This window comes from Talpa europaea, assembly GCF_964194135.1.
Source record: "Talpa europaea genome assembly, chromosome: 15".
NCBI classification, from domain to species: Eukaryota; Metazoa; Chordata; class Mammalia; order Eulipotyphla; family Talpidae; genus Talpa; species Talpa europaea.
Genome location: NC_140083.1, coordinates 21,116,310 through 21,132,661, shown reverse-complemented (window position 1 = coordinate 21,132,661; position 16,352 = coordinate 21,116,310). Strand labels below are relative to the sequence as shown.

At 34.8% G+C, this 16,352-nt stretch overlaps 1 protein-coding gene across 15 annotated transcripts in view; it reads right to left on the bottom strand.

Moving 5' to 3' along the window:
* The window catches only part of ATP2B1 (ATPase plasma membrane Ca2+ transporting 1), a gene marked incomplete at both ends in the record, with an annotated part of 59,543 nt that overhangs the window by 18,123 nt on the left and 25,068 nt on the right, over positions 1-16,352 (bottom strand). For 14 of the 15 annotated variants that reach the window (XM_084255449.1, XM_084255456.1, XM_084255457.1 and 11 more), the window contains 7 exons: positions 1,317-1,423; positions 1,797-1,884; positions 2,485-2,664; positions 7,662-7,899; positions 10,347-10,588; positions 11,898-12,140; positions 14,986-15,200. In XM_084255449.1, the coding sequence (XP_084111575.1) occupies positions 1,317-1,423; positions 1,797-1,884; positions 2,485-2,664; positions 7,662-7,899; positions 10,347-10,588; positions 11,898-12,140; positions 14,986-15,200 (1,313 nt within the window). The remainder of the gene's footprint in view (positions 1-1,316; positions 1,424-1,796; positions 1,885-2,484; positions 2,665-7,661; positions 7,900-10,346; positions 10,589-11,897; positions 12,141-14,985; positions 15,201-16,352) is intronic. The other variant, XM_084255463.1, reaches the window with a different exon arrangement.

The following is a 16,352-nucleotide window of genomic DNA, read 5'->3' as shown; positions in this document are numbered from 1 at the left end:
TCAATCACAAATTTTCCTCAAAGAGAAAACTACTAAAAACACATTAGTAGTCCACACTGGCTATCAATATTCATATTCACATTACGTTGGACAAGTAACATTCTCACATCAGATCAAAGTAGGTTTTATAGTCAAATGAGCCTGCTGTGAATCTAGGAAAGAAATTTCGGCTTTCAGAGATTTTTGGATTTGAGATTTATGATTAAGAACCTTTAATTTCCAAAAAATGAAATGTAATTAAATTAAAACCAAGTACAGTAATTTTCTAGGGCAATGACGATACATTCATCTCAACACTGAAAAACTGGAAGAAACTGGTTCAGACACAACAAAACAACCATTACTGAGCATGATCCCTTCCAGCGCCATCCATGTTGCAGCAAATTGCATGTGTTTATCTTTTTTGAATGCTGAGTAATGCTCAGCGAAATAAGCCAAAAAGAAAAAGAAAAATACCGGATGGTCTCACTCATAGCAGGAATCTAGAAAACTTAAATAAGGGACCAGGAAAATGAATAACTATAAGAAAGTGAAAATCAAAATCAACAAAAAACTATGAACCAGAGACACTTTTAGGGGGGCGGGGGCGGGAGGGGAGGGATTGGGGTCAGAATGGGGGGCTGCAATTGTATGGGGAATATAACAATAAAATGTATAAAAAAAAATAAAATAAAATATGGTTCAATACATACAATAAAATTCAATAAATTAAAAAAAAAAAAAAACAAAACAACCATTACTAACCATTTCTATAGAATATGTATTTTATGATATCCACTTTACAATAAACATTTCATCAGTAATATGGCTACAACATAAGAAAGTAATAATGAAATGCTGACATTTTCTAGCACTTTGAAGAATCAAATCTGAGGACTTGTGGGGGAGGAGTACTTTACTTTCAATCACAAAAAGATTACATCTATTATATATTCAGTTACTCTTAGGAGACATTTTCAGTTTAGTGCAAGAGTCTCAATTATACTTTTAATTTAAATGCACATATCTGTTCTAAGCCTGTCTCCTATAAGAGGACTGTTGCATGGTTCAGATGAGATGACATATACATATTTTATAGAGCTTAGGTAAATGTATGGTTTTATTGCAACTGTTTCAAAACAAGTCATTTTCCAGGCATATTGTATAAACCAATTATATTTATGAACCAATTTAGGATTATATAGTAATCCTCAAACTAATCTTGAGGGACAGTGTTTAAAATCAATAGCAATTTTATAAAAACCAACCAACCAACCAACCAACGTAAAAACTAGTCAGTAAACGACATCTGAATATTTGAATAGGTAAATTCGTACCATAGCAAATCCAACATCAGCTTTCTTTAGTGCTGGGCCATCATTTGTACCATCACCAGTTACGGCTACAACCTGGCGTTGTTCTGAGACAGTGCTGTCAATTATACCTGAAATAAAAGTAAATATTTGTGCTGTAAAAACGTTTCCTTTGATTAATAGGGTGATTCTGCAGAACATCCTGACTAGTCAGTTTTATAGACGTAAGGTTAAAATTAAATAATTAAACAAACGGAGAGAAATGGAAATTGCTGAGATGTTGGTCATGGACCAGCTCCAGAAACTAAGGTTATATCAGGAGCAATATCCTGTCTTAATGACTGAACATAAACATAAGTCACCAAAGGTATCGAAAGGAACTGTATTTAAATTTTTATTGGAAAAGAAAATATCCAATCTAATATTCAATATCTAATACTATTTTAGAAAGCAGAATACATTTTTGTATTAAGAAACTTTAAAATAACAGTAAAATCTACTCACCTTTAACCAGTGTATGTTTGTCAGTAGGTGATGATCTTGCAAGAACTCGTAGCTTTGGCCAAATCTTGTCTATCCGCTCTTGCTCAATCTATGAATTTTTGTCAAAGTTAAAATGTGCCCAAACCTAGTTTCACAATTGAAATTAGCTATCTAGCATATATATCAGTGGTTCTCAAAGTGGGGTAACAGATAACAACTCCTGAGAACTTTTTAGAAATGCAAATTCTTGAACAAAGCCTCAGGCCTGTCTTATCAAATCTTCAAGGTGGGGCTGGGACTCAGTATCTTAAGAAGTTCTCCAGGTTTCTGATGCATATTCAAGTTTGAAAACCATTGCTATATGTAAGATTTAAATGTTTAAAAAATTCCCTACCATCTATAAATATGGAAACTTTTTAATTTAGCATAAAAAGTTCAAATACGCTCCACACTAATCTTTCCAAATTCAACTTCCTTACACATTCTGTATTTCTGAAATTAGCTCAAACTGAAAAGAAGTACTGACTTTCTATAGATGAAAATTTCTTTTACCACTTGACTTCTTAGAATGCTAGGTTCTGTTTCTTGGGGGGTGGACTGTATATAAGCACATATGATGCCTAACACACAGTACATACTCTATGGATTTATTGAATGAAATACTAAAAGAATATATTTTTTCAGCATAAAAATCAAAAAGACCTCTTACCTCTCCTTTTTCATTTCGAATTCTTCTGTTGAAATCTTTACCTTCTAGGCACAGGAAATCTTCCCCAGGATGTAAAATACCACACTTGGTAGCAATGGCACGAGCAGTATTAATATTATCACCAGTGACCATTCGCACAGTAATTCCAGCCCTCTGACATTTCTTTATTGCATCTGGTACCTGGTGTGCATGGAAAAAAATATTAAGAAAGAAAATTAGTATTTCCAGAGGGGAAAAATATTCCATTGAACAAATGTGTATGACCTCATAGTTCCACAAATAAAGACAACTTTAATTTCATCTCAAGATACACACTATTTCTTTGAATTAGTCCCAATGATCTCCTTTCCTCTTCCAGTGCCACAGACCTAGTTCAGGCTTCATTTTCAGCTACCATCCTACTTGTTTGCATTATTTACACCAATGGCTTTTCAAAGTGCTTTTTTCCCACCCTGGCAACCATCAGGCAATTCTTTTCTGGTTGGCTATCTACCCTTCTGGTTTTACTGCCCAGTAAAATATTGGCATTGTTTAGGATTACGGGTGGCTCACTTCTCCCCTACTGCTTATCTTGTAAAGGTCATCTGGCTTACTCTCTTACCACCATCTGTGTGCTACTAGCTTGTAAATCATCATCTTTCCTCATCTCAATGTGGGAAGTGGATTCATAGTTCCACCAGAAGAGTGGACATCAGAATTTGGTTGTCCAGAAGTGAGACTATGTTTTCTAGACCTATTTAACAGAAACTTAAAGATCATCTGATCTTCTGTTTCCCCTTTCCTTATACTTTATGAGTAATGAGTCCTGTGGACTGCACCTCAAATCTTCTCTGTACTTGGTCCCCACTGCTTGCTGCCTGAGCACATGCCCATGACCTCTCTATATATACATACATAGCTTAATTGGAAACCCTGTCTTTGTTTATTCCTCCTTTAAAAGACCTCATATACTTGATGAGAGTTTCTTCCCTAATACATCAACGTACTTCTTTAAAATACAGGATACCTCAACTGTAATACTGTAAGTCACAAAAGTTCTTGGTATTACAGGGTACTACAATTCAGCCTCAGAATAGTTTTCTAGACTTATCTAAATTTTTTCTCTACCATATACAAATTGACAGATGAATAATCTATATATTATTTTTGTACCTCTCCTTCTGAAGTTCTCTTTGCAAAGAAAATCCTTTCCAATTCTTCTCTAACAGAAAATTCATATTGATCCTACTACAGCAGAGGCTGCAAATGCCTACAGACACACAGAGCTGTTATGTAACAAATAGGAAAACATGCTGAAAGTGACAAATCTAAGATAAATGGCTAATTGAACAGTCAGCTAGCTACGCAGCACTAGTCAATTTATACCATGGTGGAATGAATGCCCAATGTTGACAATATCAAGAGAGAACCGAAATCCAGGTCTCTATGTACTCTCTCAATACTTTAGTGTTTTACACGTTACACAGTCCAAAGATAACTTGACTGAAGGCTAAATTTGGCCAGCAGGCTGCCTGTTTTTGACATCTATTGTAAATACAGTTTAAATATAATATCGCTGGGAGTTTTCTTGGCCTATTTACACAGAAATCTGCCTTTATACAAATCTTTGCTGTAGCAAATTACACTGTATTATGTTATAGTTATTTGTTTACCTGCGTTTTCGCAAAGTCAATGAGCTTCTTGAAGTTAGAACCCATTATCTCCTCAACAATGCTTAGTACAATGCTTTTCATTCACTTAACAAATACATGCTGGGCATATAACTGGAGGTAGGTTATTTATTGAACTACTAAATTAAGTATCTCTGGGAAAATGTTACCTTTAGGTATTTTCCAAATGGTGCAGGTTCCTGACAGGGTACTCAAGGTACTACTGGGGCTGTGTGTCTCAGAACATGTACATTTTAGTTACTAGCAACATAAATAAGTTTATCTATAAACTTTAAGATTTGCACTATAAAAATATTTCTCTTCACCTAGTCAATTCTGATTCTAATCATTGGAGGGGAATAGCACATGCATTTATTCAAACTATTACTTACTGAATGCCTAATGGTAGTGACAAAGGTGAATGAAAGGACAGAGTCTGCTTGATTACTTAAAAAAAAATCAGTACTTGCTAAGTTTACTCGCAGGTATTGAATTATTTTTGGTGCAACTGTAAATGGGATTGTGTTCTTGATTTTTTTCCTCTTCTAGTTCATTGCTTGCATATAGGAAGGCAACTGATTTTTGGGTATTGGGTTTGTAACCTTCACTTTGCTGAACTGATTTATTGTTACAATTAGTTTTTTAGTGGAGTCTTCAGTGTTTGCTATATTACTATGTTGTCTGCAAATAATGACAGCTTTACTTCTTTCCCTATTTGAATTTATTTTGAAAACATCCATCTATTGTATTTGAGATAAACTAATCCAAATTTGTCCACCTCACTGATTGGGTGATACATAATACAGTGTAATTTGCTACTGAGATCATTTAGAATAGGGGAACAATGAACAAGAGGGAGAAACTGGGTTAGAACTATGTGGCAAATATATATTCTTATCTGTAGGTAAGGAACTGAAGAGAAGCCAAGTAGCTTTATCTTGATCAAGTTCCTAAGCATACGCAATAAAACGACCTAATATAGCTTCTAAATAAATATATTATTATATCTAATTAATCGAGTCCCTAAATCAGAACTGTAGTCACTTAGAAATAATGGAAAAATTAAGTGCCACTTACATTTAAAAAAAGATTAAGCTATCTACCCTCAATGCCAAGACCAAAATAGCAGTATTTTTTACAAAGGATGAAAGCTATATAGACATTTGGATTTATTACTATACATACTTAAGATTTAAGCCATAAGTCAATATATAAAACTTGGCTTTTTCTTTGACGTTATCCATTGGATGCTTCATAAGCATTTGAAACTTCAAATAGGCCTCTTCTTTGACTCTCCTATTACAACAGTTGTACCATCTCACCTACCCAGTTAAGCAAGTTAGAGAATGATTCACTCTCCTCTGTAAGACATCCAGCTGCAGAGAAAACCCAGTCCTAAGTTGTCTTCTCTCAGGAGATGACTTTTGGTCTCATTATGTGAATCCTCCAGTGTAGACCACTTTCAGGCAACTAGTTCCAAATGCCTCTTTGACATGTACTTGAGTGTTTCCAGATACCTCAACAGTGTCAATATGCTATACCAAAATACACTATATATTTGTAATGGTAAAATATACAATCATGTACCTCCCAACCTGCATTTCTCTAGCTATTACCCACTGAATTTTAGAATAAAAATTTTGAATTTTTTTATTGTAATTAAAATTCAGAGCCTGTACTGCCTAGTAAGGCTATATAAATGTTGTCACCTTCCCTTTCCTGTTCAAATGAAACCACACTGGCCTCCTTTCCATCTCTGAAACTGAATATTTTCTCACCTTTAGGGTCCTGTGCTTTTTGATTCACTTGCCTGGATTAGTCTTTTTCCTGCTATTTACATGGGTGGTTCATTTTTGTCATCTGACCTCATCTCAAATATCAAACCCTCAGAAATCTGTAATGCTGTCTTTCTCCACAATCCTACTTCATCACCTGTGCACATCCCTTTTTTTTTTTTTTTTACCTTTATTGCATTTGATTTATCTAATATCGCCATATGAGACCCACCATATGCCAACCAGAAAATAAGTCCTTTGAGGGCAGGGACCCAGTTTTTCTCCTCACAGAATTTATTCTGACTTAGTATACTCTTCATGCGTCTACCATTTTGTCTGTTTGATCATCCTACTTTTCCAGAATATAAATTTCACGACTATTTTGTTTATTGCAGTATTTTTAGTTTCTAAAGGAGTATCTGCTATTACCACTGAGTGTTAAACCGGTTACTTGGAAGTCACTGAACATAGTTGTTTTTGCCTTTGTGTTTCTACTCATGTTGATTCTTGGCTCAGAACGAAGCTATTTCTCTTGGTGTAGTTAATACTTCATCGTTTAAGACTCACACAAGGTAACTAACCCTGAGCAAGTCTTACTTTATCCCTCCAGTGTTAATACAGCACAGCAATCTTTAAAGCATATGTGTTTTAGACAGAGCCAGGATTTGAAACACTAATGCTATCATCCAGAGCCAACCTCTACACATTTCATTTTTACCCCATCTGTCAAGAAATAATATTCATAACTCATAGAGGTGAACATTAAATGAAATAAAACAAAATAAGACACAGTACCTGGCAAACACTAAGGACTTAATAAAATATGCTGTTACTTTACACCACGTTGGAGACTCATGCTCTCTGTTCACATAACATATTCCGTATATATCTAACAATACACTACCACTCTGGGTTATAATTATCATGTTTGTCCACCCTTATCCTGGACGGTGACTTCTTTGAGGCAAAGGATCAGATCTCAAAAATCTTACGTCTCTAATGTCCTAGTATAGTACTTGGCGCATAGTAGCAGCTCAACCAATTTTAAAAAGATGATTAAAGAAGGCAAAGTCTACAGCTACATGCTGTCCAATATGGTAGTAAGATGTTAAAATTCTTCTTCTAAAATTTTACTGATTTGTCAATTTATTTACACAGCTATACAATTTTGGGAGTGCAACTTCGAGCCTCATGTGTGCACATGCATCATGCATTGTCCACCAAAGCTCTAGTGTCAATACCTTTCATATTCCTTCTGCACTCCATGCCTAACCTCTCTGGTAAGTACTACAGTTCTCACAGAGTCTAAGAGTTATTTTTTGTTGTATTTTGTCAGTTTGTTGATATTTATATTTTTAAAATTCAATTTTTTAGTTGCATTACTCACACCTTGAAAATGCAATAATCACACGTGGTTAGTGACTATTGTATTGAACAACATACAGAACATTTTCATCATGTGGACCGTGCTGAAATAGAAACTGTGAAAAGAACTGAATGACACCTATTATTTAATAACAGGTCATGGCTCAGTGCTAGGTTATGGTAATATAAACACACAGAATTCCAAAGAGAAGCTATCTAATCAAAAAATAAAGAGGTAACATATCTATCAAGAGGACTATTAGTTCACTTATTGTGTATTAACATAAGGGGGGGAACCATAAACACAAAGAATTTTACTAAAAAATGGTGCCTAGAGCTTCTATTGTTAAGGGAGTCTTCACATACAGAGTAGAGAATGTTCCATCACCTCAGGTCTCACTGGATCTTCAATCCCCACAACAGCAATGCATGTAAGGCCGGTGACAATATCGTTTTCATTATCCCATTCTGGTTCCGGTTCGCCTGCTGGAAAATCTCTGAATGCAAGACATATGGTTCTCAAGCCTTCTGATGCCATTGGTTCAATCACAGTTTTTACAATATCATCACGGTCCCTGGGTCTGAATACTTTTGCCTCACCATTAGCACTCAAGATTTTGAAACATCTAAAAGGAAATGTGAATCCATATATCAATAATTAACAAACGATAAATGCCATTTAAATGAATTGGAAGGGCTAGAAATCATGGGATCTGATATCTGGAATTTGAAGAATTACATAGTGTGCACTTTTTACAGAATTAAATCATATTCATTTTTCACCCTCCCCTTTATAAAAAAGTTCTTAATCCTTGTGATTATCATTTAATAGCTCTCTACTTTATCAATTACTCCAAAGAATCTCTAAACTTTCTCTTATACAAATGCAGTGCTTTTAAATTTTTACAAAAAAACCTCTAAGTGGCAGAGCAGAACAAATTTGTCCCTTCTGGTACAGAATTTGACAATAATTTTAATTAGCACAAATTCACAAATATTTTCTTCTTTCAAAGTGAAAAGCCAAGTTCAATTAACCCTTTACCTCAGATGCTGTTTCATCACCTATATTGTTTTAGCCATGAAAGAAAAAAAATAACTTATTGTTAAAATAAGTCTTCTATTAAAATGAGATGATGCCTAAATAGTTTTAATTTCAATCAAGCTAACCGCAACCTTTTCAATTATGTAGTAAATAAAAGTCATACTGTCTCCTCTATTTAAAGTTTATTTTTGAAATAGCCTCTCTATGCTCCTCTACCCTGGTGATGTCACCACCTCCAGTTTCTAGACTGATGATTCCCAATTCCACGTCATCCATTTTGTTTGTTTTTCAAGCTGCCTTTCCATCACTGTTGAAGAGTTCCATTCAGAGAAATATACTGCTTACAAGACTAAAAGCTGTCTCATTGTCCACCTAATGGACATAACCTTGCCCCCAATAATTTCGATTTAAGTCTAAAGTCTCACTTATATACTTTTTCTCATCATCTATATAGAAGTAACTCCTAACTCCTATTTGCTCTCTGTTACCTCTCCTTTCATTCCCTGGCCACTGCCTTCTTTTTGGTCCCTACTTGGAACTAGAGCTACTGCAATAGCCTTTTAATGATTTGTTTCCACTCTTGTCTTTTTTCCCGAACCCACCTCATTCCCTGATGCAAGAATTGTTTTTAATCACAGCTTTGACTATTTCACTACCTGATGAAAAAAATATTTCATTGCATTATATGGTCTACAAGTTTTAACTGTTCAGCCTAACATTTAAACCTCAACACTAGCACTAGCACTATTTCTGTATATTTACTCTATATTTCAGAATACATGCTAGATGTTTTATATGCATTACTTTATTTCACCATTACAGAGTTCGGGAAAGCAAGGAAGAAGAAATCTGCACAATATCCCAAAGCTAGTTAGCTTCAGAATTGTCAAATCTCCCCTCTACCATCTGTTACTGAGCAAGCCACAGATTAGAAAGATTTCTAAACTTTCACATGGAAATCAGATTTGTAATAATACTGTGAGGGAAATGCTACATGCCCCGTGAGCCACAAAAGCCCATCACAACTCAAATGAATTGTATGACTAGTTCTCCCTATCTCCTTTCCTCTGATGTGGCTTCTTTCTCTGTGATGTTCTCACTTCATATCAAAACCTATTTAAAATGTAACCTCCTTCACAGAACAACCTCTCATCACAAACTTTGTATCCACTTTTCAAAACTACTTTTTCATTTATTTATATACTTGTCTCATAAATCAGTTAGACTATACCGTCAAGTGTTTACTAAAATAACAGTGGATTATAATCCACAGGTGAACAAATTAAAAGCAGAAATATTTTAAATGTTATAATTTCAAATGAGTTCTAATTTTCCATGATTGCTCTTAAATATTCTTTAAAATTCTTTACTCCTCTACAGGAATTACAGAAACCCAAGTAATTTCAACACCTGTAATAATCGATAAACATTGGAAAATTATACATCATCATGAAATGTCAAAATTGAAGCTATTTGTATAAAAAGGAAAAAAACATTCAAAATGACAGGAGACATTTAAATACAACACTGCAGAAACATAAATATGATACATCTTCTCTCTGATATAAAAGGAGAATTATGAAGATCTATTATAGTTTGTTTTGCTAGTCAAACAAAACATCTTATAATTCACCACACCTTTTTGAGTCTACTATCTACTACAATACAGTGTTGCAGACAGAAATGAGTTTTTCTTCTGAGGAAACTTTTATTTTTCATGAGCCTATATAATAAGGGAAAATCAACATGTTTAGACAAATATCAAAGTTTGTTATATTAAACTTTCCAGATTGAATGTATTTATTTTTCCTTATAGTAAAATGCTAAGAAATGAAAGAAGGCAGAACATGAAAATGGCAAAATACCATGGGCAAATATCTAAATATCATTAACACATACTAAAAAAAAACTCTTAAGGTTCCATCAAATGCCTAATGGTCACAAAAAAGAAAATGCAACAATGACAACATAGTAGATATTCCATAAAGCAACTACAGTAAGCAATTTATCATCTAAGCATTTTACTCTTACTTTTTCAGAATTATTTCAGATGCACCCTTGCTGAATATTCGGTAACTTCCATCTGAATTTTTCAGGACAGTACTCATGGACTTCCTAACAGAATTGAAGGTGTAGACTTTGTACAGTGCTTCTTCTGGTATCTCATTTCTAACATCCTGATAATCCCGCTTTAAATCCAAAAGAAGTCCCAACAAGGCACATTCAGTTTTATTACCAACATGACGAGGTAATCCACCCTCTTTCTCTGGTGGCTATAAGAGAAAAAAAGGTTTAGAAGCTGGTATCATCTTGTTTCTTTATAACAATTTAATTTATAATGTAAAACAGAATTCGACATTCTAGAACAAAATCGTATAGGCAAATTCTAGTAATACAGCATTTCAAAAAGGGACACAGAAAGGTAAGGCGGAAAGGAGCCCTGCGGGGAGAATGACAGGGATTCTAATCTCAGCCCTGCCAGGTACTAGTGACGTGAAATTTTGGCAAGTTACTCAATTGCTGAGGTCCTTGGCTTCAATATCTGGAAAAGAGGAGCAGGACACACAACCCAAGAATGAAATAAGATAATACATGTAAAGTTTAAAGTTGCTTCCTGACACTCAGTGGAATTTAATAAATTTTAATTCCTTTCCTTTCCCTTCCTTGTTTCCACTGAACATTTATATTAAATAATTCAAAATTAAATCTACTTTACAAAATTTTATGGCTCAAAATAATATGCAATAAAATAATGCACTTCTGTCTTACATGTACATAAAACTTTTTTCCCTTCGTAGTATCTTCAGAAATACCTTATATAATCATCACAATAGTGTTGAGGGCAGATGCAACTGTCTTTACTGAACAACTGAAAAAGTAAAGCTCAATTTTGGGCTAGTAAAAGACAAAGCAAGATCTAGAACCAAGATCCCATAACTTTCCAGCCTAATAATCTAATTCATGCATATTTTCACTAAACAACTTTCAATATTAATTTAATACATGGTTTTCATTCATAAACCAGCAGAACATATATCAAATCAAACAGAATTCCTATTTTACCATATAACTAAAACTTTTAAGACTTGCCAGAGTAAAGGTATTTTATTCAAAGGTAGCACCAATCTAGAATTACTCTATTTAGTCCCAAAAGGTCTAAGCTAAGGACCACGTTAAAGGTAGAAACTACTGAGAAGCCAAACAGGACATTTACATAAAACATTATTTTAAGTTGAAATATGGCTTCAAATTTTTCTTTAAAAAACTGAAAGGTGACCTTCTGTAGTAGCACAGACTGGTCATTCACAAAATGAAATTAGTAAGAATTTAAAAATGAGAACGTGTTCTGGTTACATGGCTTGAAAGTTTCAAAATACAGGAGAAAACAAATAAGAGAATGTACATGTTGATAAAGAGATCTCACTTGTACCACAAATACCAAAAGAAACATACCTTACAATGTGATATATGCATTTTAAAAACACAATTCGGTTGTTCTACTTATTTATAGTAATGATAGCTTTGAAGAGCTATCAATACCTAATGTAATGTTAATGTATAAATTATCAAAGGAAATCTTACCAATATTTTTGATGTATAAGCACAATTCACAGAAATTCCTGTTACAAGATAGGAGAGAATATTTGGTGGAATAGCTTCTGGCTCAGGAACCTTTTTATAATGTTTTTCATTTATGTAAGCTTGAACAACTGTCATTCTGTTCATTGTCAATGTTCCTGTTTTATCTGAACAAATAGCTGTAGCATTTCCCATGGTTTCACAAGCATCCAGATGCCTTACTAAGTTATTATCTTTCATCATTTTCTGTGGTGACAAAGAAATAAATCTAGTTAAGTTCCATAAAAAAAATCACCTTATTAAAGGGATTAGAAACTGTTTTAAAATCAGGGCTAAATCTCCCAGCTACATACAACATTTAGTATAGCTCATCAATTCAAGTAAGCAAAGGACAGTGCTAGCTCTCTATGCATTCAGTCACTTTCTCAAGGCGTAACAACATTGTCAATACTACAGATACTGCACCTATTATGTAAGAGTATAGCTTCCGGGCCTCCCTGGTGGAGCAAGGGGTTAAGCACCGCACTATGAAGCAATCCGCAGCCTCTGCAGCATGAGTTTGATCCCCGGCCAGCCAGGGAGCAACCCACATGGCTCATCAGACTTCTCCTGCTGCTCCCCTCAGCAGTGGACTTTGGTCAATTTGCTGTTTTGTTCCCCACTGTCTCTGGTGAATCCTCTCACCCCCCGCATCTCTGGCCTGTACCCCATCTCTTGTAAGCATAGATAAATAAATCTTTAACAACAACAACAACAACAAAAAAGAGGGCCTCCCCTGGTGGCTCAGAGGTTGAGTGCTGGGCTGCAAAGCTGCCCGCAGCCTCTGCAGCGCGGGTTTGATCCCCGGCTGTTGGTGAGGGTCCCACATGGCGTGCAGACCTCTCCTGCCGCACCCGCTGCTCCCCTCAGCAGTGTGTTTCATCAGTCTGCCTGTTCTGTTCCCCGCTCTGGCTCTTGTGAATTCTCTCACCCTCCGGCGCTTCAGACTGTACCCAGTGCTTGTATAAATAAATAAATAAATCTTTAAAAAAAAAAAAAAAAGTACAGCTTCCAACAGTTTCTATGAGGTGTCCTTGCATTCAAGAGCAATGACAATCTATACTCTTAAGTATAGAGATACATAATCATTAAGGACTAAGTCTCTTATCAAGTAGGAAACAAAAGGTTTTATATCAGTCACCAAGAAAAAAGTAGCTTTAATCAGTTAAAATATAATTAAATTATATTTTATCAGTTAGATAGATTCTGAAGGATTGATTTAATATCTCCACATAAGAATGGGTCATTTTTACTATTCCACAGGTTGGCATTCTCATCCTTAGGATCAAATGTGTTTTACCTCCTTCATTTATAACAAAGACCATTTTTAAAAACCTAAGGCTTCTTACAGTAGCCCCTATAGGCATTTAAGTTAAAATACTTGATAATTCTCAATACAAATGTGGAAAAGGTTAAAAACTGTAACTGTTTCACAAAGTGCATTCTATGACTACTAATATACAAAATACTGCAAAAAAAATGGCTTGTAATCTATAATAGTACTGAGTATCAAAGGAATGAAATTCTGCAGTAAGAAAATGTGTTCAATTCTGCAAAGTCATATAACAGAGAGAGAATCCATAATGACTTCAGAGGAAATAACAGCAACTATAACATTTGGGCTAGATAAACACAGTTCTTTCTAACTATAAAAAAGACAAATAGATGATTACACTGTATTTTACAATCACTTGATACATTTACCACTTTGTTTTTGTAATAAAAGATATAAAATGCCTGTAAAGAAATAGTAAGCAAAAAAATACTCTTATGACAGGACTACTGTAAAATATTTGGAAATACTGAAAATAAGCGTGTTGGAGCAAAAACTATGACTAATTACTTTATATTGCTTACTGTCAGCACTACTACTTAAGGAGAACTGCTAATTAGCATTAAAAACTGACAAGAGCAGCATTCTTCTACTAAGTAGGATTTTGCTTGCAATGCCATTTGAAAGATCAAAACTGTCCAAGTTAAACCTTTGTCAAAAAATCCAATTCATCTTTTTCATATAGGACCTAAGTTGATAACAATAAATAATCTTCAGAGAGATTATTCTCTTAGGTAAACAGCACTTAGCAAAGCCACTGTATCTCTCTTTTTAGCATTTTAACTGGAAAACAAGGGTTGAGCTATATAAATCAAATGGTAAGAGAAGGTGATATTTGGAGACCTGAGTAAGACATTATTCTTTTATTTATTTATTTTTTTTTGTGGGACCCTCGCCGGTGGCCAGGGATCGAACTAGTGCTGCAGAGGCTGCGAGCAGCTTTGCAACCCAGCATTCAACCGCGGTGCCACCAGGGGAGGCCCTGAATAAGACATTATTCTAAGGAAGGAACAAGTGAGACCAGAAATGAGGCCGGTTGGGATATATGAGAAGCAGCCTGTAGGCCAGTGAGGCTGGACAAGAGGAAGTGAGAGCTAGGAGATAGGCACTGAAAGGTAAGCAAGGGTCACAGTGAGCAGGGGCTTGCATGTCACAGGAAGAAGTCTGGATTTTATTCTAAGTATGAGAAGCCACTGGAATTTTGCACAAGCTGATCTGAATTGGTTTTTTTGAAACATGAGTCTACCTACTACATGAAGTTAAGTTGTAGGGTAATGAGGATAGGAGAGGGGGTACAAGAGTGGAAACCAAGGAGGCCTTAGAAGCCTGGACTCCAGTGAAATCTTTTTTTTGTTTTTGTACTGTAACAGCAGGTAAATGACAATCATTCTTCCTTTAATTTTATAGATTGGAAAAGAAGGTGACATGACTTGGCAATGTAACTATCAGATAACATAAATTAAGCTGGAACTTTTGCCTAACAAAGTTGTGCTTATATTAAGTCAAGACCACCATGCAAGGTATGATTAGTTCTTAATGTAGAGAGATCTTCACTAGGGGTGATGTGGAGGGAATCAATGACAGTATTTTAAAAGAAAACAGGATAAATTTATGGAAAGCTCCAACTTCCAGAATTTTCTATTTAGAAAAGTGTGCATTTTCTACATAAGCTGAGGTTTTAAACTTATTAGTACATGTACTTAGCTATTTTTTACTTACCTTAACCGAGTAAGCCAGTGAGATAGTGACTGCAAGTGGAAGACCTTCTGGCACTGCTACCACTAAAACTGTAACTCCAATAATAAAGAACTTCACAAAATATTGTATGTAAATTGGTGTGCACTCAGCAAGCCATGGTCTCTTTTGAACCCAGAATGTATCAATTACAAAATATAATACTAGAATGATGACAGTGATGGCCGACATCAACAAACCTTTCAGTGTATTAAAAGAAGAAAAGAAAAATGTAATTACTTAAATATTCCAGACACTACTACCCATTGTCAGTTACATATTAGTCAAAGTGGAATTAAACTGGTTGCATATTTATTTTAATATCTCTGAGAAATTGTTTCTTCTTTTTGGCACTTATCACTTGACATTTCAGAGTTAATTTCTGCTTCCAAGTATAGCCCAGTGCACAAGAGGGGTAAAGCATTTATGCTTCTTTCCAAGACTTATTTTATCTTTGGCTTTTAACTAAAGCTGGTACTAAATAATAGGCAATGACAAAGAAATACCAAAAGCTTAGCATAAACTGGTACATTATATAGCAGCAATTTACCTGATGCTAAAAGAGAAGTCATTTAAGAATCATTTCAATGGGAAACATGGGATGAAATAGTCAACCCTATGCTTTCTATAAAAAATTATAAAATCATCTGAATTATTTCTTAATTATTTTACATCCATCCTCACTGCTTTATTACTTAGAAAACCAAGAGCTAACATTGTGTTACAAAATATTTAACTTTCTATCATATAAATAGAACAATCCTAAAATTTGTACAGAACCTCAAAGACCCCAAAACAGTCAAAGCAATCTTAAGCAAGAGTTGGAGGCATCACGCTTCCAACTTCAAACTACATTACAAAGATATGCTAATGAAAACAGCTTGGTATGGAGATTAAAACAGATCACAGAATACAGAACAGAGTTTTCCCAACAGTGTTGGGAAAACTGCACAGCCACATGTAAAAGAATGAAATGGGAACATTGCTATATTATACACAAACATTAACTCAAAATGGATTAAAGGCTTGAATATAAGACCCAAAGCCTTAAAACTCCTAAATGAAAACATAAGTATAAGTTCCCTGACATAGGTCTTACAGATCATTTTGGGACTCTGACATCTAAAGCAAAAGCAGTAAACAAAAATAAACAAGTGCAACCTCATCAAACTAAAAAGCTTCTGCACAGCAAAGGAAACCAACAAAAAAATCAAAAGGCAACTTCTGAGTGGGAGGATATACTTTCAAATTCTCTGTCTGATAAGGAGCTAATACAACCTGCAGCGCAAACAACTGATTAAAAAGGGAAGAGAAGATTTGGACAGATATTGTCCTAACGACATACAGATGAC